Source organism: Salarias fasciatus, chromosome 5, assembly GCF_902148845.1.
Source record: "Salarias fasciatus chromosome 5, fSalaFa1.1, whole genome shotgun sequence".
Taxonomy (NCBI): Eukaryota; Metazoa; Chordata; class Actinopteri; order Blenniiformes; family Blenniidae; genus Salarias; species Salarias fasciatus.
In genome coordinates, this window is record NC_043749.1 from 26,989,558 (window position 1) to 27,013,063 (window position 23,506).

The window sequence follows — 23,506 nt, forward strand, 5'->3', positions numbered from 1 at the left end:
GGTCTGAGTTTAAAGTGGCCCCTGAACTAAAATGTGTTCGACATCTCTGCTCTAAGCTAAAATGTTCACATAATTCTCATGTTACATTAACTTGATAAAAAAAATAAATAAATAAACAGCTAATTTAAATAGAGGATTAGATCCCTTCCTGACTTTTAAAACTCAACAGATTCTTCAATTGTTGAGGTTATTGAATACAGGATCTAAACTTGTTTTATGTAACTGTGACTACAAAGCAACTGGAATGTCTCTACAGGTGTTTTTCAGTGTACGCGCCTCTTCTTACCTTGACAGAATACGCCAGGGAGATGGTGACAGCCAGCGGCAGCCCCTCGGGGACCGCCACCACCAGCACAGTCACACCGATGATAAAGAACTTGACAAAGTACTGGATGTAAATGGGAGTGCACTCCGGCATCCAAGGGCGCTTCTGCATCACAAAGTTGTCGATGGCGAAGTAGAGGACGAGGATGATGACCGTGATGGCCGACATGAGCAAACCTGGAGGAGACGGAGAGGGCATCAGCGGTGAGACATGCCGCTCGCTTCGGAAAGTTCTCTCGACGAAAACATTCAGTAAAGTCATTCAAATTGCATTAAAAGCCGTGTGGTTACAATACTCGCAGCAAAATAGCCGAAAGGGAACATGCTGCACAACACAATCCCACCATGACTCAGTGTGTCTCTGGAGAGCAGGTTATTCAGAAAAACGAAGCGAACGGCCGCTTCTAAAGTTCAATAATTCAGACAAATTGGCTTTTTTCCTTCAGCACTTTGAATCGGGTCTGATCACAGGACGGACAGGATGACGGTTCAGGAGCTTCTCGCTACGTGTGTGACGGCGTTACTGTACCTGCTTTGCCAATCTGGACAGCCAGTTTGGTCAGCTTCCCCTGCAGGACGGACTTCTCCTTCTTGGAAACGGAAACCTTCTTTCTCTCTTTGTCGTCGGCTTCTCCGCCTTCAGCGCTCTTTAGAGGCTGCATCTCCATGGCAGCTGCACCGTCCTGCTTCTTCACTGCAAACACAACAACAAAGAGGAAAGAAAAACAGACAGTGCCACTGTTAGGAGGGAAGATCAGCCACAGGACACTCGGGGGAAGAGGGACACCCTTCAACACTCGGGTGTGCTTGGGTTTGCCATATCGTTCAGATTTACAACCGAAGGAGAGACGACTGACGTCCCACGAAACTGAACGGTGTGTTGAGCTTTCTCAGACCCAGACAACAACTGACGGCCGCTTGACTGTCTTCTTGGTAAGTTCAGTATTTGAGCATCTTGTGAAAACTACAGCAGTTTGCTCTTCTTTTACAGCCGTGAAGGGAAACACCACAGATTCCATCGTCTTGTCTGCTGTCTTTCATTACACACACGCCTTTGAAGTTTATCATTCTTAATTCATTCGTTGTAAATCTAAAGGCAAGGTCGTGTTCATAGTAATAGTAGGCATAAGTCTGCTGCTGCACATTAAACCAAGATAAGTAGCCCATACATACTGTATATAAGCTGAAACAGAAAGAAAAAAAATACTGAAATTGAAAAATGCAGCAAATATAAAACTCAGCCTCAAGCCCTCTGCACGTTTACTCCGAAGAGTGGCGTGATCAATAATCATTGCTGTTACTCTGGAAACACTGCTGACCAACGGCTTAAAAGTCAAACCAAACAAGTTGTTTCACATGTTGAAACTGAGCTACTGGGTCACTTTGAATGTGATGATCGCAACACTTTAAGAAATGTAAGAACAAAAAGCTTTAAAAGTAACTGCGAATAATCAAAACTAGCGGAGGAACTTAAATTAATGTCCGTTAAAACCTGTGATGTAAAGACAAGCAGAGGTTCATCAATCTGCAGCAAGCTGTCTGATTAAGGGGAATAAATGTTTTTGAAGGCTTTGGATTTCCCATAATCTATACTTCAAAATGTCATTCAAAGATTCAGACAATCAGGAGAAACCTTTGTGTACAACACAAAAGGCCGACAGTCAATAACAAACACCTCCGGCAGGGAAATCACTGCAAGTCACTGTCTGTGAACACAGTTCAATGTGTAACCCACAAGTTCTACCATGAGAAGAGGAAGCTCAGTGTGGTCAGAATCCAGAAGAGCAGAGACATTCTCTGGACCAAAGCTCATCTGAAATGTTTTCGGGGTAAAAGAAGAACTGTTCCGCGGTCAGATGATGATGGGCACTGTGTCCTGGAGACTACAGAGCGGAGGGACGATGGTTCCATTTCATGGTAAAGATCCATCGATTTAGAAGAAGCTCTACAGAAACATCTGCTCCCATTTGGAAAAGAGCTACATTAAACCTCATACTGCATCCATCGCTGCAGCACGGCTTCCCAGGAGAAGAGTCGAGGTGGAGATTTGACCTGCATGCGTTCTGGACCTCTCACTGACACAAAATGTCTTATCCTTAAAAACTGAAAAAAAAAAAAAAAAAAAAAAAAAAAGTATAAGGATGCCTTAAAACTGCTAGAATCCTGCCACAGAACAGAATGGAGAAACATTTTTGTCCCAAAACTCCATCAACTGAACCGCTTTACTTCTATTGTTAATAAAAGGGAAAACTTTGACGGTTTCTTTACCTCAATTTCTAAATGAGCCAATACTTTCTGGAGCATGTCAAACTGCCTCTATGTTAATCGTTGATATGTTGTATAAGTTCTATTGTTAAGATATTAAGTTCCATTGGGAATGAAATATGGCTTCATAAAAATGTAACAAATTGCTGCCTTCTGTTTTTTATCCACGTTTAACACAACAACCATACTTTTGCCACTTGCACTTGAATTCAACCTGAAGTAGACCATGTATGGAGCACACAGGTCTAGAGATGCACCGAAACCGATGACGCGGGTCCAGGAGGATGTTCACCCCGAGTCGTGCTACATGCTACATGCTAGACAGGTTTTGGCCTTGATGCTAAACATGATTAAAGCATTACTGATACAGCGAGTCTTGAAGGCTGTTAGAGGAGAGCCTGGCATCGATTCAGAGGCTGTGTGCACCATGTTCACAGTAATGCACTGCCTTTGTGTGTCGTTTGTATATGGAGTGTGAATTAGGCTTTGTAGTATTTAACAAGTGCTGATATCAGTACTGGGTATCGACAAGTAGCTAAAGGTTGGTACTCATCGGTGCATCCCTGTACAGGTCTTTACAAATCTAAAGAAGAGCAAGTCTGCAGTGATCAAACCAGGCAACCTATGAGAAAACTGTCCAGTTTAACTCTTTTCAGATAACATATTGAATGCAATCACACATTTTACATAAATCTTAATTTCAAAGTGGGTTGGAACAAAGAAATGCAGTGCTTTAAAATGTTTTTAAAAATCCACATCAAAGCCATTTTGAATAGCATTTTCAATTCATGTATATCACATGTACATAATAACTAAAACCACTTAAAGAGTGACTGAAATTTTATCTGCTTAACGCCGTAGGGACGGTTTTATGGCGTGACGTAAACCGAGGTCTCACTGTTCAGGCAGTAACACCAAATCCTCAATAACCTCAGCCTCTCTCCATCTCGTTCATCCCCGAAATGCACTCACACATCCAGCGCTGCTCTGTGAATGCTCCCATCACCAAGAATCATTTCAGCCCAGCTGCCCAATCACACTCAGGCAGTCATGAAAAACCGTTTCATGTCAAACATTTGTCTTGTTGTTGTGTGCGTTGCTTTTTCCACCGCGACGTGCGTCCAGCTGTATGCAGCAACACTTCATATTTTAAGTTATGCTCAAGGAAGGCTGATCTTGATTGTAATTACCACTGTAGTTTTAGACGTGTTAAATCTGGTTCAGAATCTTATATAACGATTAAAAAAAAAGTGTGAAGAGGCTTATTTACCCTTCTGGCATTGTGCTCTGGGCATACTTTGACGGGGAAAAAAAAAAAAAAAAAATTAAGACTTGCGATGAACGCTTCAACTTCAACAGGCTTTTGCATGCACACACAATAAAAAAGAAACGGAACATGGTCCGGAGTAGTCGTCCAGTTTGTGCAGATTTCAAACACCTTGCTAAATTGCTCGTCCCCTCATGGCTTCTTGTGTCTCGTGGTTTGGGGGTCATGGTCATATTTGGTCTGTTTCCCGTGCACGTTTTCATGTTGTGGCAATGTCCATGTGAACTTTGCGATTTTAGCCGCATCAGTCAAAACATGAGCAATCATGATATCGTGGGTTGAAATCTGAGGATTTCAGCCAGGGTCTGATGGGGAATCGCAGACAGTCACGGACAGGCGACCACAGATCATTCTCTGGCGGTCTCACTTCACCAGATAGTGTGGCTGCTGCTACAACACACATGGAAATGCAGCAGAAGACGACATGAGGATCAAAGATCCAAACTGGCAACAGATCAAATGAATAACGATTCCCAGGAGGTAAAATGTTGGACCATAGCCACATGCTCCTTTAATTTCCATACTATTTCCCTTGCTATGACTAATAAGACATTCATTTCCCTCTATAATTTCTTACACTTTTGTACTTCTACCTGTTTGAGCTAATCAACTGGTTATTTCCTGTTATCAGTGCCAAAAGCAAGTCCACCCTCTGGTTCTTCAACTCCTACCTGCATTCCTGACACATGGTGTCAGGTTTTCTTTAAATATATAATTATTGGAAATCAATGTTACAAACACTTTGCAGAAAAGCAAAATAAATGAGCCACAGTATCCTTCAAATCTTTGCATCCTTTTGTGTACAATTGTCCCAAGAAAAGTTCATGACACAGGAGGAAGTGTGTATAACTGGAGGAAAGTATTGAGAGGACACTTCCGGGTGTTTCTCAAGAAAAAAAGCCAACAGGAGAAAGGCGAGAGACAGGCTGCTATTCTATCTGAAACAATAAGACAACGAAACAAGAACGAGAACAGAACAACAGACCAGGGACGACACATCAGTGACAGACAGTGAGGAGGTGAAAAGGAAGGAGGGGGGGGCTGCTAACCTAGTGTGACTGTGGGTAAAACCTGGGTCAGAAACAATTCAAACACACATTCAATCTGGGACTGGCTCAGTCGCAGTCAGTTTGGAGAAACAAGTGTGGTATTAATAAATAAATACCGCAGGATTTTCCGCTTGCATATGACCCAGAGCTTACACCGCATGCCATAAAAGGGAGAAAAAGGAAAGAGGAGGAGGAGGAGGAGGAGGGGGAGGGAGAGAGTGAAAGATATGGTTTGGTTACCTTTAATCTGGTTGCTCTCCATATTGCCATCTTGCATTTTACCTATGATGGAAGACATACAAAGACAATAACGACAAAAATAACCAAGGCAGACAAGTCAACAGGTTATCACCACACAGACAACACAAACAGCGAGAACCAAAAAAATCACAAACAGAGAGACAGGAAAATGACTTTTAATACAACATCTCTGTGACAGTCACATAGAAAGGTTTGTCAGTGATGTTATGTGACTAAAAGCTACGTCCACTGTTGAGGTACTGAACAAACTGAAAGTTAATGGCGTTACACTAACAGTAATTACAGTTTTAGTGTAGCGTGCAGATTTCCTTATGATGGAGAATAAAATGGGCCTCTGTGAAACAAATATTTTGACAGGGAATACACTCAATGTGACATCAAATGTTGAAAAATGCACACGTTGTGCCGACTTCCTTTATTTGGTGTGACACACTCGCACCATGAACACGGGCAATTCCACACGCATCAACAGTGCGAGTCGAACCATCAGCTCAGAAAATGAGGAACAAGACAAACGGCAGATAGAGCATTAGACTCCACAAACAGTGTACGGAGAGGGAGCTCACACCAGCAACGCACGCACGCACACACACACACTTACACACACAAGAGACAGCATGCATAAGAGGGGCGTTCAGAGAGCGCATGCAAGATCACACACTTAAGAGGGAAGCAGACTGGTGATGAGAGAGAGAGAGAGAGAGAGAGAGAGAGAGAGAGAGAGAGAGAGAGAGAGAGAGAGAGAGAGAGAGAGAGAGAGAGAGCCTGAAGGAAAAGCCTCCTACATGGAGTTACATAAGAACAACTGAAGGGAAAATCGAAATCTGAGTTCAGGGACAATAAATTTATAATGCTGCTGGATTCTGCTCCGAGGTAGTGGACTCAATTCAAATGTGCAGTTCAGTCACACAGTAATGTTTGTTTTAAATAATACACTCAGCTTATGGGCAATCTAGAGGAGCTGCCGAGTAACTTTGGAAGGAGCATGAAAAAAATGTCATGCTGCAAACTGATAATTTTCTCAAACCGAATGTAGCCACAGTGACTCCAAACTATGCACAAAAAGAAAGGCAAGGGGTGTTTGGTAAATTTCTCTCTTATAACCATGCTTCTGATTAGGGATGCTCCATTACCGACACTAAATGATCACTCAAACTTGTAAGAGATTCCTGAAACAACCTTTGAATGTGGAGTATGAACGAGGCTTGAATGTATTTCATAAGTACTAAGAATCGGTACACGGGATCAGCGATTAGCTAAAGGTTCGTACTCGTATTTGTCTTCATCCCTGCTCCTGATCGAAAACTTGGCTCCCCAAAGGCACTGCAGAAACGTACTCACTTTTTGTGCATGGTTGATTAGGAGTCTGTGTTCCCCTACACTGTGTGGATCCCATTATTTGATCCAATTTTAATCGGATTTGCACTCCACTGTTTCAGTCCAAAAAAAGTCTCTCATTGCTTTCTCTGTACACAAATATCATTTGGGAAGATTATTCAGGTGGAGCTGGAGGATCAGCAGACCGGGGCTGGCTCATTTCACCTCCACTTCCACATTAGTCGGTTCCCGGGAGTCACAATAAAGCTGAAGATGACAAATCGCTCGGTTCCAGCCCGGGGCGGCACAAGGTCACCATTACAGCGCCAATCGCGCGCCTCCCACCCCGAGTGTGAACACATCGGGGCTGCTCTCCAAGGAGCTGCAGATAAGAGAGAATCCAGCGCGACAAAGAGTGGAGTTCATCTTTTTACATCTCATCCAGCTCCGACAGGAATGGAAGATTGGCGGTGATCTCAGAGGACACCCACCTCAGCGAGGGCAGCGTTTTACTTTCACTCATCGCCCGGTGTCCTGCATGCCGTCATAAATCTCCGTTAATAATGACGCCTTGGTATATTAATCCCAGTCATTTCCATCTGAACATTTAATTAACTCAATAGCATTATTTAAAGTTCAACTTTGTTTCAGTAAACACTGATAGAAGACTCGGTAAAACAATTATCACTTCATAGTCAGGATCATCCCAATTTAGCAGATTTGTAATTAGGAAGTACATTTTAGGTTTTGTCTGCATATATTAGAAAAGAAATTTCAAAAATGACCCCTTTTAATTTTAAAACGCATCATTATTTCCTCCCTGTTGATGAGCAAGATTTCAAGTCTCTACATTAAAGGCATCACAAGACAAACGACAACATGGAACACGACGGCTAATTTCTACGTCTGAAGACAGCATGCACTGACAGCATGAGAGGTGCGAGACAACTGAGAGAGAGGAGGTGGAGCACAGCACCCACGGGCGGAGGCAGCTGAAGAATGGAGGAGATAGGAGGAGTCAAAGGTCACAACAGAGAGAGGTCAGAGATCAGAGGCTTGGTTAACCTACCATTAATTAGGCTGGCACTGCCAGGGGCATTAATGCCTGCAGCCCCATCCGTGGCTATAGTGGCGATGGGGTGGATAGGGGGATGGGAGCAGTCTAGCCAGTAAAAATGAGGGCCGAACATGAATGAACAAAAAGACACATCCGCCCACACACATCCGCCCACACACACACACACACACACACACACACACACACACACACACACACACACGTGCACACACACACACAAGACAGTGAACAGAAATAACATGGTTATAGCACGGATAAGAAATTCAGCAAATGTAGACTGCGTGTGTGTGTGTGTGTGTTAAGGAGCGTGTGTGATTTTTTTTTTTTACTTCTAAATAATGTGTTCTACCTGATGTAGGGAGTTTAAACAAACAAGAGGACATACATGAAACATGAAGTCTGAACATAACATGTAAAAAAGAATATAATAATGAGTGAAACAGAGCTACAATCAATATAGACCAACTGTCTTTCTTTGTACTTTCATATGTTTTTTTTTATCAACACATCATATTTTAACTACATTTTCTTCGGCCAATATGTAGTGAATTTAAACCAAGTTATTCCTGTATTACTTTGAGCATTAAAAAAACCCCAAAACTTTATGATTTACCCCCTGCTACCCCCGTGAACATGCAAAACAGATCAAACATACAAGGAAACTGTTTATTAGTAAAGGTGAAAATACACATGTGCAAAGACAGATAAAAAGAGATTCAGTTGAAGTTTTATTCTTCTTGTAGCAAACGGTTTTAAAAGTGGGAAAGTGAGATTCAGAGTCAGTCTGTAGGTATGTTGAAGTGGTTTCTGTGTCAAAGTTAACAAACGTAATGATTGGATAATATTTGGAAGATTTAATCTGAAATACAACATTTTTGTGTAAAAGCACGATGAATTCAAAAGGATTCTGAAACCTGCTGTTTCAGTGATATTACATTTTTCGAACCACTGTAACAAACAATTTTGACCTTTATAATAACTCCCATAACATGATAACCTGCCAATAGCGTAATAACATACAAGATATTTACAATTGTAATAATTATCAATGCATTGGTTTTATATAGCACTTCTTTTCAAGGAGCTCAAAGTCGCTCACAGTCCTTGGGGTAGACTGACGTGATCGAGGCTGCCAATCTGCTGCATCAGCCCCTCCCACTGCGTTCATCCAGACCTCCAGGTACTGACCAGGCTCTACCCCGCTTAGCTTCCAACATCAGGCCTCCTCAACATAGCAACACAATTAACATGGAATAATTCACATACATAAACAGGGCTGCATTTCTTGAAAAAAAAAAAAATACATAAACTGCTGTTTGACCTTGAAGCTGTCCTGGCAAGATGCTGAACGTCGGTCTTGTAACTCCATGTTTCTGAGGAATCATCGTCCCACCTCGTCCTGGAGATATGAACTCGGTACGTAACTCTGTTATCTTTCCTCAGCTGTCTCTGTTCTGTCTTGGCTGCAGATGTCAACTCCTTGCTGCAGGCGTAACTCAAACTAGACCTCAAATCTCATTTTTCTATATCTTGTTTCTGTGAAAACTATTCTAAGATTACTTTGATCACATTCAGAATGATGAAATTTATCACACTACAGGCAGGCATTATGTTATGGGTTGTTACAAACAGTACAACTGTAAGGAGAAAACAATCGATCTTACTTAAAGTTCTTACTCTTTTAAGCAATTTAACTTTTCCGCATTAAATCAAAAAATAATCCATCATCAACAGGTAATAGTTGAATTGAATATGGTTACATCCAAGTTTACTACCGCAATACAGCTGAAGAGCGCTGCACTCAGGGTGCAGGTCACACCGGGGAGACATACAGTATCTGGAAGACGACATGTTTTACTGATCCCTCGTGCAATGTGACGAGTCTGACGCAGAAAAAGGAAACTTCAAAGACATTCGGTATTTTTCCATGAAAGCCATCGAGTGGTGTGCTTACTGAATCTACGAAAGTGGCAACAAAAACATTGCTCAAGGTGAAATATGTGGAAAAAATACATATGTAAGATGTAAACATCTTATAAAAGGCTTGTGCTGAGTGCTCCCTGCTGCCGGTACATGTTCTGTGCACCCGCAGACTGTCGCACTCATGTCATTGTTCTGTAATAACATGAGTCGGAGAGCCTATTTTTATTCAAGGCATTCGGCACATATATGAAAGAGTAGTGATGCAGAATGCCAGCTAGTTAGTTTGATGAGTGCGGTGCCTGTTAGAGGGGGAGAGAAGATTATGCGTTGTGAAATGTGTCATCTGTCAACACTTAAAAAGATGCAGTGTTGTGATCATGAGGCTTCTCTTTTTAAGTGTAACTGGAGCGAGGATGCTGGGCTACGGAGGGGGAGGGGGGGGGGGGGGTCTACTGGGAATCATTAAGGGTTGAAAGGTCAAGACGATCAAATGCCAGTCCCAGGGGTCAGAGAAAGATGATACTCTACCTGTATTCTGGTGTCCGTCTTCCACTGCCCCTCCTTCGAGGCGAATTTGGAACGATAAGAGAGTAAGGACAATGATGCACCTGAAGCCACAGACTCTGCACACTGCGGCTCACAGCCGCTCGCACCACCAGCACTCATCTCACACAGTATTTACGCACACACAGCTACTGTTACACAAATACCTACAAAGGGTTCAAACAGACGAACCCCTTTTATTATTCAGAGCCCGTCTCATAACATTTGAAAAACATTCCGCAGGCTTTCAGCACATTAATGACACAGACTTGTTTTTAAGGGTTCGTTGCTGGGCAACACTGACAAAAAAAAAAAAAAAAAGGACAAAAAAATCCCAAAAATTACCTGAGTACTCCTGAAATGATTATTTGTGCAAATACTGGTCGTACCTTTCTTTTCTTTCTTCTCCTCCTCCTCCACGCCGGCGCCCAGCAGGGTGAAGATGATTCCAGTCTGAGAGTTCACGCCGACGGCCGTCACCACCATGCGCCCGGACCCCTCCATTACATGGGTCCCTGAGGAGAGAGCGGCACACGGGAAGAATAAGAAGCTGGATATATGTGTAGATTTTCAGCCTCGTTTATGCATTTTGTGTGTTCCTTGTATTAGTGAGTGTTTTTTTAACCTTTCATCGGCCTCTCACTGAAATCTTCACACTCCAGTTTCACTCTCGAGTGCTGCTGATGCATATTCAGGACTTTTTTCACTTTTAAGACTTTAATATCATTACCTTCATCTATATGCACAAAAATATGTTGGAAAATCTAAAATTGGCCCAAATCTCCCACAATTCAGCATATTGTCTAAACTGGATCGACCGTTAACAAAAGATAAATTCCACTGGACAGGACAACATGAGTCCGAAGTTACCAAATGCAGTTGTTTGCATAATAATTTAAAGAATTTCTGTCAGGGATTAATAAAATATTTGTATTTTACTCCATGATATCTGATCTGCACAGCAATATCAACCCTAAAGTGCCAGCTTCATCTCAATAGGCTTCAATTTGACAAGGAAAGCAGCATCCAGTTATACACAAACGACCAATACAGAAGGCTGACAGTTTATGATTTATTTCAACGAGAGTGTGTTGATTGGCAAACGCAGCGATGCAGCGTCTGGCGTTCAACCCAGGGCATGCATTCCATGCTCGGAGCTCATTTTTATTGCAGCCACACCTGCGAGTTGGTCAGGGGACCGATTTTCCTGTTTAATTGTTCTCTCACACGTAGAACCCCACCATGCTGGCTCACAGTAAATGTGGCGAGCAGCGAGGTCAGATCGCATGTTTAATTAACTCCTTCTAGGGGAGAAAGTTTAGAAGTTAATATGCTTTAAATGCACCGTGTGGACTGATGCACAAGCTGATGTCAGCCGGTTACAGACTGTCTGTTCAAGGTACAGTCATAATAAGCAGGATAAAAAAAAAGCTGGTGTCAAACCACCAGATATGGATGAAATCAATATTAAAGTACAGGGTCACATAACTGCTCGTGAATCATTAAAGCAGAGGTGTCAAACACATTTCAGTTCAGGGGCCAAAAGCAGCCCAATTTCATCTTGAGTAGGTTTGAGTGAGACCGTTAAAATAGTGCCATAATAACCTTTAAATTTAAACTTTGAGGTTTTTCTTTGTTGTGACACAGAGTACAAGTGATGAAAATGTCGATATTTTCACAAAACCAAATAATTACTACTGAAAATTACTGCAAACTCAACATAACCCAATTTTAATGACACCTTCTAGTGAAAAACACAATGAAATGACCAACATGACCAAACTGACCTGCATGTTTTTATAAAACCACACTGACAGCGTGGCGTTGAGGCTAATGCTAGTTAGTTAGCTTTCATTGCAGCATCACTGATATCTCAGCTCTGTTGGGTTTGCTACTCTCAAGAGATTTGTTTGAAAAAAACAAACAAACAAACAAACAAAAAAAAAAACGCTTATTTTACATTATGTTCAGTGGCCGGATTGGAGCCTCTTGTGGTCCAGTTTTGGTGCACAGGCCTTATGTTTGACACCCCTGCATTGATCTACTCACTAATGGGATCCCATAATATGCTTTTAAAATGCTTTTTTCCTCTACAATGGCTGCATCTGCCATTTTTGTTTAACAAGGTGATCTTATTTAGCTTTTCTAATTTTGTCTTGTGTCTTTTTCAATTTAAATTACAGCAGAGTTGTAGCACCTTACTGTATCAAACTCTGAAACTTTACTTAAAGTCGCTGAGCACATTTAGAACGAACTTAAAAACTAAGAGATGGTAACATGTAGCAAAAACAATTTGATTTGAAATCTTAATGTAAAGAGAAAACCTCAATAACTAAAGTTAAAAGTCTAAATTTAATTGAATTACGACTTCTCTATGAATCTGGTGCGCTATAATAGAGAAGTAAAATGTGTCACTGTACAAATTAGAAGGAGACCGCCTTAGACTGGTGCATTTCTATATGCACAGTACACACACACACGCACACACACATAGAAAATCATTAACCTTTGGGAGAGTAAGTCAGTGTGGGTGAAAATGAAGCTAATTAAGGAAGGCAAGAAAAAGGCACACAGCTAATTATCCACAGGAAAAAATACTAAGATGTGGGATCAGATTAACCCACATTTCTGTTATCAGTGATATTCTCCATTTCTAAGAATCCGACAGGTTCTGTCGTCTCTGCAGGAACAAACACAGAGAGCAGTGAAGGGGAACACCAGATGTAGAAATATTCTATTGAACAGTCGAGGTTGTTTTATTTCCTCCATAATATTCAATACTTCATACAAGGCTCAGGTAAGTGATATGACATGTTGCATTAATTTAAATAACTGTAGCATTTCTCTGAAGCTTTCAGGTGTAAATCAATATTTCTTTAAATCAGAGAAGTCAAACATAAGGTCCGTGGGCCGAAACTGGTCGCAAGAGGCTACAATCTAGCCCTCCAGGCCACCAAGCAGAAATGCCAAAGACAACATAGATTTTTGGACTTTGGATTGTGTTTTTTGGACATTTCACTGCATTTTGCATGAGAAGGTCTCATTAAATAAAAACGTAAACACCATGCACGTGCACGGAGCACCGACGTACCGGACAACAGCATGGGGTCTTTGTCTGCAGACTTCTTGACGTGGTCGGACTCTCCAGTCAGTGAGGACTCATCAATCTTCAGGTCATTACCCTGAATCAACACGCCGTCCGCAGGAAGCAGATCACCTGAAACAGTACAGACGGATGACGATCTGCAGCAGCAGACAGTTCCAGACGCACAGTAATCTTTGTACGTGTTGGAAAAATGACAGTAAGGGCATCTATTTACAGGATATCTGACTTACTGTTGTTGAGTTACTAACTTGCAACTGCTTAAGGCATCATGAGGCTCTACTTGTTGCTCTCTGAATCCCAGAAATAATTAAAAATGACAGTTATTATTCACTTTATTACATTTAAAATGGCCACATTATTGGTCTTTATTACATGATTGATTGGATCTAACAATTGTTACTTAAAAAAAAGAGCTTCATAACTTCATCCAGTTGGACCTTAGGAAGCACAGACACACTTTCAACAAAATCAATCATAATAGTAAAACAAAATAAGAACATTGTGGAGCATCTGTCATACATACAATGCTGCACAATGTGCGCAAGAATATAAAATGGTCAAGAAATTCACATTTTAGCTGCATAAATGCTTCAGGGTAATCTACCAAACCCCCCAGTTCAGAGAGTCAGTCACTGAAATATGTTGCACCCACCATATTTGATCTGTGCGATGTCCCCCACCAGTATGTCGGACACAGGAAGCTGTATGACCTGGCTGCCGCGCACCACCTGGAACTTCTGCTCCTGCTCGATGCGGCTCTGCAGCCCGCGGAACTGCTTCTCCTTGGACCAGTCGTTGAAGGCCGTCACCAGCACCACGCACACTACAGACAACAGGATGGCGGCGCCCTCGATCCAGCCGGCGTCGGCCTCGCCTTCGTCTTCCACTCCGCCGGCCGCCGTGCCACAGGCTGCCGCCACGGGGAGAAGAAGTGGCGGGTTAGAAAACTGCTCTATATTTGTTGTTTTCGAAACACAGTATACAGTACATGGACAGATATTTCACACACACTTTTTACCGAGGATGGAAATGTCATAATAAATCGGGTACAGAGAGATGTCATCGAATCTCCCGCTGCACTGAAAAGCTGAAGACAGCTGCGACTGAGATTTCACTCTGTGTAAATAAACTGAAGTCGATGTGAACAAACTCAAGCTGCTGGCTCAAGTTATCTTTGTGTTTACTGAAAATATGAAAAAAAAACCTTTTGTTTTTTGAAATGTAGGTACTTGAAAAGCTCCGCTTAAACCTTTAACATCCCCTCGAAGTGAGCAACGAAAAACGTATTTAACAGAAGTCAGTGAATCTCTTCAGGTGGACGACTCTTTGAACTACACTGAATACTTACACGAAACAAAGACACATATGTAGAGAGAGTTTTTACTCTTTAAAATACACCTGAAGTGGAAAAACCCTGAGCAAATCATTTTACTTGACTTGATCTCTTTAAAAAACAAAATCGCTCCCTGAACTCGTCCCAGGCTCTTTTAGAATTGCTAATAATGTCCTGACGCTTTGAACTCGATACAGACTATTTGATGTTCCCTTTAAGCTGAACCCAGGCTTTTTTAACCCATTTGAATTTCAGTCTCTACAAATATGAATTTGTATAAAGTTTTCTCAAAACAGCAAAACAAAATCTTCTACCAAATGATTAAACATCAGACTGAAACGTCAATATTATCATATCTGCACAGTACATGTAAAAAGAATTTAAATTTACACACTGCTAACAGCATTTTTTTGCAACACACATTATTATTATAAGTGAATCCACATGCAAGATTTCATTTAAGATTCAAAAAATTTTAGATCAGTGAGTCTTCACCTTCTATACAGTCACGTGCAGTGCCTCAGTGTGTGTGCGATAAGTGCAGTGTACCAAAAACGTCTGAGATTAAAGAAAATGGCTGGACTGACCAGCACACCTGCTCATTTGTTGTTCTCCAAATGCAGCCTGCATTTGAATGATTTCACACTGTCAGACCGGGTATAGTTAGAAATAAAACGATGTCTACTCCCAGTCTTGCGTGTGCTGCCTCATGTAATACTCTGGGAGCCATTTTGCTCCTCCTACACTCCTACACTCTTGGCCAGCTACCTTCGAAAGCCCACAGAGGAGTGATTCGCTCGCAGCTGAAAAAAGCATTTGCAGCTCACACAGAAACCAGCACAGACCCCGTATCCTGAGCTGTTTTTGGGACGGACAGTTCCAGGGAATTTCAAAAGAGCAACTTTCCTCTTCTCCTCAGAGATTTTTGATCCTTTTATGAGTTTGCATCATCTAAGGGAAGCCTAAAATGACGTAACACAACATGAGAAGAGCTTGAAATTATTCACAGGCTTGTATGTTCCTTTCTGATGAACTAGAGTCAATTGACTTGGATGTGTAAAAGCAAATCAAAGGCTGGAGTTTGATGTGATTATAGTAGATTAACCAACTAATGCTTGCAATAATGTCCTCGTCAGTTAAAACTTTGGCATATTGGCATGTCTTTTATATCCAGATTGCAAAAAGATGCAACAAAAACCTAAAAAAATACAGTGTGTCTATAAATAAGAAGTTACTGTCAATTTCTTTGGTAATCAATTTTCTCAGTGTTTCATGAATCTTTAATATAACATCACTGAATAATGCCTATTGAGAATCTAATTAAACTAAGAGCTACAGTTTAATGAGATGGACTGGAAAATGAACAAGTTTTTCAATTATCAATCATTGCAATCTTTACCATATTGATGCACTGCAATCAGTCAACAAACATAACAGCCTTAGTCTATAAATGTGCACATCCAGCATGAACTGCATTGACTGTATTGAACTGAATAGAATATTATGCTGATTATAATAAGACCCCATATCTTAAATCTTGTTCATACGAAGACATGACTTTATTCTCATGCTCTGTTCCGGCTGCTTCTCATCCTCACTGTCATCCAAAATGCATGATTTTAAAACCTTGAGCAGCTTGTTAAAGCTGGAGGATCCTTAGAACCAATCAGAATTGTATGGTTCCAAATCGTAATTGGGCAGTCATAATGTCAATCAATGTGGGAACGCGTATGAGTGATGACGTATCATGTCGAGTCGCCGCCTCTGTGCGCGCTCTGGTTTCGAGCCGCGCATGCGCAGAGCATTGTTTAGGAAGTGACATGCAGCGGGAGCGACCATTGCAGAAGCGGCTTGCTCCTCCTGCGAAAACCTCCGAAGACGGCTAGCCACAAAAAAAGAACATTGTTTGAGATGGCAGAGGATAGAAGAAAGGCCATAGAAAAGAAGGGCAAAACGCAAGTTTTACTCGGAGATTCCTTTACGAGGTGGCGGACATTCAAAGCACAAACGGGATTTAGGACTGATCACGACGTGGGGAAGTTTCTGCTGGACAGGTAACATGCTGATTATCCCATTCCAATGTGTTTCTGTTGCATAAACACGTAAGAAACTACTTTACAGATCGTATTCTTATGTATGATTGGAAGAAGAGTCCCACATGATTACAACTGTGTTTTAATCCTATGCGGAAAGACGATGCTCCAGCTGCGCGGATGTAAACAAACTGACATGCGGCTGACGTGCGCGCTCCCCACAGTCCTCATGCGGAGGGAGCCGCGCATGCGCAGTGCTCCAAAAATGGCAAATCGGCCATGTTGTTCGAAACAGGCGGAGAATCCTCGAATATGCCTTTAATGGTATGGTTAAAATTCACTGCCACCACTCAGTGTTTGACAAGCTTGGTCAGGTGTCCGAACCCTGAACAACATTTTTTCAGACGTAATTCTAAATTTCATAATCTGTACAGTATATCACCACTCTCACAGAGTGGTATGCTAAAGCAGATGTGTCAAGCACGTTTCAGTTCCAATAAATTATTTCTGTTCTTTCAAGTTTTTCTCCCCCCATTTTTCTTCTTGTGCTCCTTAAATTAGCGGTAATCTTACTTGTAGGCTATTTCTTCAGTAGGATGTCATTTTCAAATTCTGGTTTTGACAGGTGGCACCACACTATATACTGCCATCATCAAAATCTGTGTATACACAGGCTGGCAGGAGTGTGTCAGATCTCGCTGAACACCATAAGCTTTTCAACTTCAAAAAGAGCCTTTTTCTTCGGTCTAAACTGATGAGTTCGGAATGCTCCACTTTGCTGCTGCAGCACATCTGAAGTAATAGAGTGAGCGTGGTAGCTGTCCATGGTGCTGAATGTATGACTGTGTTCACACGAGTGTTTAACGCGCACAGATGTGTGTGTTTCTCTCATTCTCAGAGATGCACACACCATCATAAGGCAGATCGGTAGCTGTCCGTGGTGCTGAAAAGCAAACCGAACTGGCCGAGCAAACTGAAGACAAGACTTTCACGAGCAGATAATGTTAAATTGGAAAGATGAACTTCACAGTGTAAGGCACCATGCCAAAGAATGTTGGTTTGGTTACCGTGCTATAGTATTTCCTTTGTGTGCCACAGTGTTGTTTGGTTGCATGCTGTTTGTGTGTGCATGTGAGTGTGTGTTTGTGTGTTTTTATTACAGACATAATTAACAGCCTCCTCATTCAACTGCAGCCAGGCCGTTTCATATGTAAATGAGAATTAAGTCACCCCACCAGCTTCTATTTATGGACCACTGAGCTTTTTTTGACCTATTAATGAACAGAACCAACAAGGAGAGATGTGTGTGTGTATGGTGTGTGTGTGTGTTTGTGTTCATTAAGGGGGGGGGTCTCTGTGGTTCCTTTTGTTGTCCATTTTTGGCGCTCTGGGAAAATTCTGGACCACAACATCAGAAAACTGAATTTTAAACCAATATATTTTCATATGCCAATATCAGCTCCACACAGATATTCAAGAGGTTTTTCATTATGTTTTTTTTTTCTTTTACATGAGGTCTGAAATAATTTTGTATCAAATTTGGAATATGGTATTTATTAAATCAAGCTTTCTTTTGTATATGCAGAATATCTGTTGTTTTTTTTTTAATTTAAACAATTCTGTGTTGGATTGTATCAGTGCTTCAAAAAATAACTTGAGCCATTACAGTCAGGTTTACATTTTCTTTTAACAAATCTCACATATTTAAGTAGTATTGTCGGATGTTCAGACAGTATAATTTTGCTTAGACAATACAAGGTGTTTTTTTTTTTTATCCTTCGTGTAACTGAAACTAATAATAGTGTGTGTGTCTAATATCTTCTCTTACTTGCAATACACACATGCAGCTTTCATTGGTCTGAAAATCTTAACAACACACTCATATCTTTCTAATTCACTCCAGTAGTCATACACATTCATATCTGCAGGAGCTTATGTTCTGATTTGCATTCATATGTATTCATATCATTCAAATGTGGGAAGGAGCCTCACATACTGCTGCTCTTTTTGTGCCTGAAGTTAAGAGGAAGCTTGATTATGTATCTGCAGATGGACACACTTATTAGCTTTACGATGCCTCTGGCGTTTCTCGGCTATATTTGGATTTGGTGATGCGAAGAGCTCATTCACAAAGCCAAAGCAGATCAAACAACTCGAGGAAAAGAGGCAAGCGTGTAGGTAGAAGTGCTTCTGTGATTATCAAATTCCATTTAACCAAAAATTAATTTAATCTAACATGCAAATATAAAAACAGCAGGTATGTCAAGTTTCTTGAGTGTTTTTAGCCCCTAATAGTGAAGATGGATGAATTCCATCGCTGTGGTAACACTGGGCGCGATGAGTGATGCTGCTGACTCAGCACCTCGTTACGGTCTCTGTCTTCATTTCCTGTTTCACGGCTCACAGGGCTGATGTATGGGCCCTGAGAGCTCAAGGTTATTTCTCTGCTCAACACTTCATTAACCTTCCCGGTACCTTTCATGGGCGCGTTTGACACACTCAAAACGTGCACGGACCGATGCATGAACGCACACACAGGAATTAGCGCCCGTGCTCAATAAGTCACCTGACTTCTTCAGGCAAACAAAAGTGTAATCTGCCTCACCAATTAAAAAGTGTGCACGTATGCAGGTGTGCAATGTCAGAGGGAGTGATGTGAGAAGAGTGTCCATAAGCCTGCAATCGTGAAAATACGAGAGACGATTTATGTCTGTGTGAGTTTCTCAACACGTTATCACAAATGACAGTGAACAAGTTTTACAAGGCGTCCTGTCACTGGAGCTGCTGTACTCACACTCTCCGCTGGCCTGTCCCGGAGGGTGATAGAACGAGAGGCCGAGAGAGATCAGGGCAGCGATCTCCAGGATGATGAGGGTGACGTCCTGCAGGGCCTCCCATACCAGCTGCAGAAAGGTTTTTGGCTTTTTTGGAGGTATCAGGTTTCTACCATACAGTTCTTTTCTCTTGTCAAGGTCAGGCTGGGCACCTGCGAGACCTGAGGAGGAAGGAGGGAGGAAACGTGAGTACGGAGCACTCAGTCAGTCATCATAAAGTGATCATACACATCCATCCATCTTCTTATTCAGACTTAAGGTTGCAGAGAGCTGAAGCCAAATCCCTGGGTATAAAAAAAACAACAACAACAAAAAAAAAAAAATGTGTCACATCCTTGTGTATGTCCTCTCTTGTTTCCAGCCTCTAACTATGTATAAATCCAGAAAAATGAACACATTGGGGAAAAAATAGACTGTGTAATTCATTTTCTTTCATTTGGCAAACGCTGGCATGCTGGATAAAAAATTGAAAGAGATAAACAGTGATGACAGCTGGAAACATCCATTTGTCCATACACTAAACCGCTTTAACCAATTAAGGGTTGCAGGACACACCCTGGTGGGGTCGCTAATCCACCATAGAGCAAAAACAGAGGGACAGATAGTCGCTCACAGTAGTATTTATGGGCAATTTAGAGACACCAATTACCCTCAAACACATGTTTTTGGGCTGTGGGAGGAAACTGAGAAAAACCATGCACACAGAGGGAGATACACCACCTCCATACAGAAAGGACGCCAAGTCCAACATGGAACCGCTCTGAGGCAAAACTGCATGAAAATGAAATGTGTAATGGAAATGAACATGCAAAATCAACTGTACTGTACACAAGAAGGCTTTTGGGCTTTGCTGCCATTATCGTTTTAAAGTTTGTATATATTTTTCAGGATAGGGAAATTCACTCATTTTTTGTATATTTGCAGAAAACTTGTGTTTACAGTCTTTTTTCATGTTATTACTGCTTCAGTCACTTTAAACTCATTTGCACACCGAAGTGCAAACAGTTGAAACAGGAGCAACTTGTTGTTCAATACACTGACATCAGGATTCAGGAGTGTAACCACAACCTTGCAAGTCATATTGTCAATACCCATTTGCATCATTTTCCATCTTTACTGCACTGAGTGGCCCAGTTGTTACATTGAGTCACAGTCCAATATTAAAGTTGAAGGTTCAATCCCTCATCGATCCTTCAGAGGCGGCTCTTCCTGTCACTGTGAAGCAGAATCCGCCAAGCGGATTGTTCGGCCAGTGAAAGGGAACGTGGGCTGAGTGTAGACCATCATGAGACGGATTCAATCCCTCATCTGGCCTCGTCCATGTGTCACAGTGTCCATGGGCAAAACGCTGAACCCCACGTTGCTCCCCATCGGAGGTGAGCATGTGACAAAAAAAGTGCCAGATAGATGAAGACCATTTATACACAGCAGCTAAGTCTACTTCAAGCAGTCTGTGGGTAGTTATCGTCCCAACAAATAAGAAGCACTAAAAGCTCAGCAGAACAGAATAAGTGAAACTGTAATGTTTTCACAGCTTCTCAGACACTTATTGTTCACAGCACGCATCTTCACCCGACTTCATAATCAATCTTTTTTCTCCATTTTCCTTTTTTGGTGCATTTTCTTTTTTTTCTCACTCTCAAACCCGATATAAACCAACTCTAATTACCAGTTGGAGCCGTGGTGGGCCACAGCTCTGCATTCCTTATATAACTGTGGAAAGAGAAGAGGGCCCAATGCTTTGACCTCCTCCACCTCCTCATACACAATGAACCGCTGTACATAAATATCTTTGGCTCTTTTATGTGAAGAACTTTTTTTTTTTTCTGGCTGGAGGCTCCACTTAATTTTAGAATACTGTTCAGAAAATTATTTTTCGCACAGGAGGTCAGATTCCAGAGAGTGGAGGATTTAGAATAACCTCTCAGCCTATGTAGAGGGTCATGCTCAGCGGAACATTGAATACAGATTCAGATGAGGGGTGAGAAAAGTCACCCTTCAAGACATCCCTTGATATGCTGATGCTTCTTCCTCTTCTGTAACAGTACTGACTTTATTTGAGCATACTTTATTTCTAACTGTAGATCAAATAGTCCCAGAAAGTGCCAGTAAATGAGAGGAACGGCTCATATGAGACAGTTTGCTGGAGAAGAATAGACGAAGCTGCGATCCTTTAGTATTTAGAAGACATGATAGCTGTGTAGAGAGAGGATGAAGCTGTGAGACACGAGGAGGAGAGGAAGGCCAGTGAGGAGGTTTATGGATGCAGTGAAGGAGGAAACTGGAGACGGGGGGGATTAGAAGGAGTTGATGGTTTTGGAGATGTTGTGATTACCACTCTTGGCTCACAGTGAGATTCCTCCAGTTTGAGTCAAAAACTCCCAGTGACAAAAGTTTTCATTTCAGAAATAATCCTCCTTCACAGCAACCTTCAAAAACGATATCTGTACAGACAGATGACCACACTAGATTGTTATCATGATGATCGTCAACTATAAAACTTCCAAGTCCAGGAGAATCTGGACTGGGAGTCAAGCCCGGCTGGTATGTGGCTATAATGTGGGCTGAACAGTGGCTTTGCGGTTTTGCTTTGGGTTTTCCTGTGTTGAGTTTGCATTTCCTTCCAGTGCAAACATGGATTCCTCCAGGTATACGGTCTCCTCCCTGTTCAGACACAAAAATGCGCTTGATGTTAACCTGTGACTCTAAGTTTCCTGTATGACTGTGATTGTCTGCATTTTCTTTGTCCTGTGAAGGAGCGGCCATCAGTGGAGGACGCAGTCTGCTTTCATCTGCAGCTCAGTGGGATCAGATCCGTCCACCCACAGCCTGAGCTGGATTAAGTGGTCTAGAAGATGGAGTCATTATTGGTTTTGAGTCATTCTATTTTATGAGAATAACCCTCAACCTAACTCTCTGGTGTCAGCTTGTATAATGTGATTTATTTGTGGTTACTTGGACGACTACTAAGCCGAGAGAGTAAAATATGTGTAAATATGTCAGCTCACTCCTTTAAAACAAGTGCAACATATTCATGAAGGACCTGGATCAATCACTTTGACTCTCTTCTGTATTTGCAGTGCACAACGCGAGCTGAGGGCCCTCACGCAGATGGCGGTTATTCAAAAGGCGTGTGCAGTGTGAACAGAGACGCTGCAGTCTGCGTCTGAACGAGGCGTGAGATTTGCACGTTGTACAGTCATAATAAAGTTCTCCAGGTGTCAGCCCGCCTTTCAAAAGCCAACTCTAATGACAAGCAAAAGCTGACAGACAACAACTGGTGCGCTGCCAACATGTTCCAGGTGGAGCTCACACTCCACAATTTCCAGGCGGGGAGTGTGAGCGTGGAGACACAAATAGCTTCTCAGTGTCACTGCGTGGATCAAAGTCTCACACTGCACCAAATGTTTTGTACTGAGCAGTTAAGGACAAATGTGTCGACTGCTACATGGAGTCAATGGCTTGTTTCTGCACAGCAGTCAGACTTGACTTGATGAGTGTTTGGATTAGACTCCTCTGACAGTCACGTTCATTCAGTTTAGCTGAGGTTTTACTGAGGAATTTACTATTTTTCCTGGATTAATGACTCAACAAAAACCGCAATGACTTGATTAGACTGCAGTGATGAAGATGGAGGATTATAACTACATGTTAAAGATCAATTCTAAGGAGTTTATTCTAAGCACACTGTATTAATGAACTCAACCAAGACAGCTCGCTGACTGCTGGTGTATTCCTCTGTGATTCTTCTCTTCCATATGAAAGACCAAATTTGAATATAAAACACTAAATCAGTATTTTATATAAATGAAGGCTCATAAATCAAATCAAGCTTGCTGCGATGTTGCAACGGGTATCGCTGAAGTGTCTGAAGCCGCTGCGGTCTGATCTATATTTACAACAAGACTTCTAAAATCAGGAGGTAACGTTAACTTCTATGCAAATTTATGCTTCCGACGTGAAGCGGAAAGATAAAAGACTGAGCTTCAAAATTTCTATCGGGCTGCTTTTTAGTACAGTTTGCTGAGAGAACTGTGTGTTCACTGGCTCTGTGTGTGTGTGTGTGTGTGTGTGTGTGTGTGTGTGTGTGTGTGTGTGTGTGTGTGTGTGTTT

At 41.8% G+C, this 23,506-nt stretch overlaps 1 protein-coding gene across 8 annotated transcripts in view; it reads right to left on the minus strand.

Annotated features, from left to right (window-relative positions):
• LOC115388930 (plasma membrane calcium-transporting ATPase 2) overlaps window positions 1-23,506 on the minus strand; it is a 98,886-nt gene that overhangs the window by 29,798 nt on the left and 45,582 nt on the right. For 4 of the 8 annotated variants that reach the window (XM_030092245.1, XM_030092246.1, XM_030092253.1 and 1 more), the window contains 9 exons: window positions 19,354-19,554; window positions 13,846-14,103; window positions 13,179-13,304; window positions 10,477-10,602; window positions 10,073-10,105; window positions 7,613-7,705; window positions 5,206-5,247; window positions 854-1,018; window positions 287-501 (listed from right to left, as the gene is read on the minus strand). In XM_030092245.1, coding sequence (XP_029948105.1) covers window positions 287-501; window positions 854-1,018; window positions 5,206-5,247; window positions 7,613-7,705; window positions 10,073-10,105; window positions 10,477-10,602; window positions 13,179-13,304; window positions 13,846-14,103; window positions 19,354-19,554 — 1,259 coding nt within the window. The remainder of the gene's footprint in view (window positions 1-286; window positions 502-853; window positions 1,019-5,205; window positions 5,248-7,612; window positions 7,706-10,072; window positions 10,106-10,476; window positions 10,603-13,178; window positions 13,305-13,845; window positions 14,104-19,353; window positions 19,555-23,506) is intronic. The other 4 variants (XM_030092251.1, XM_030092252.1, XM_030092247.1 and 1 more) reach the window with 3 other exon arrangements.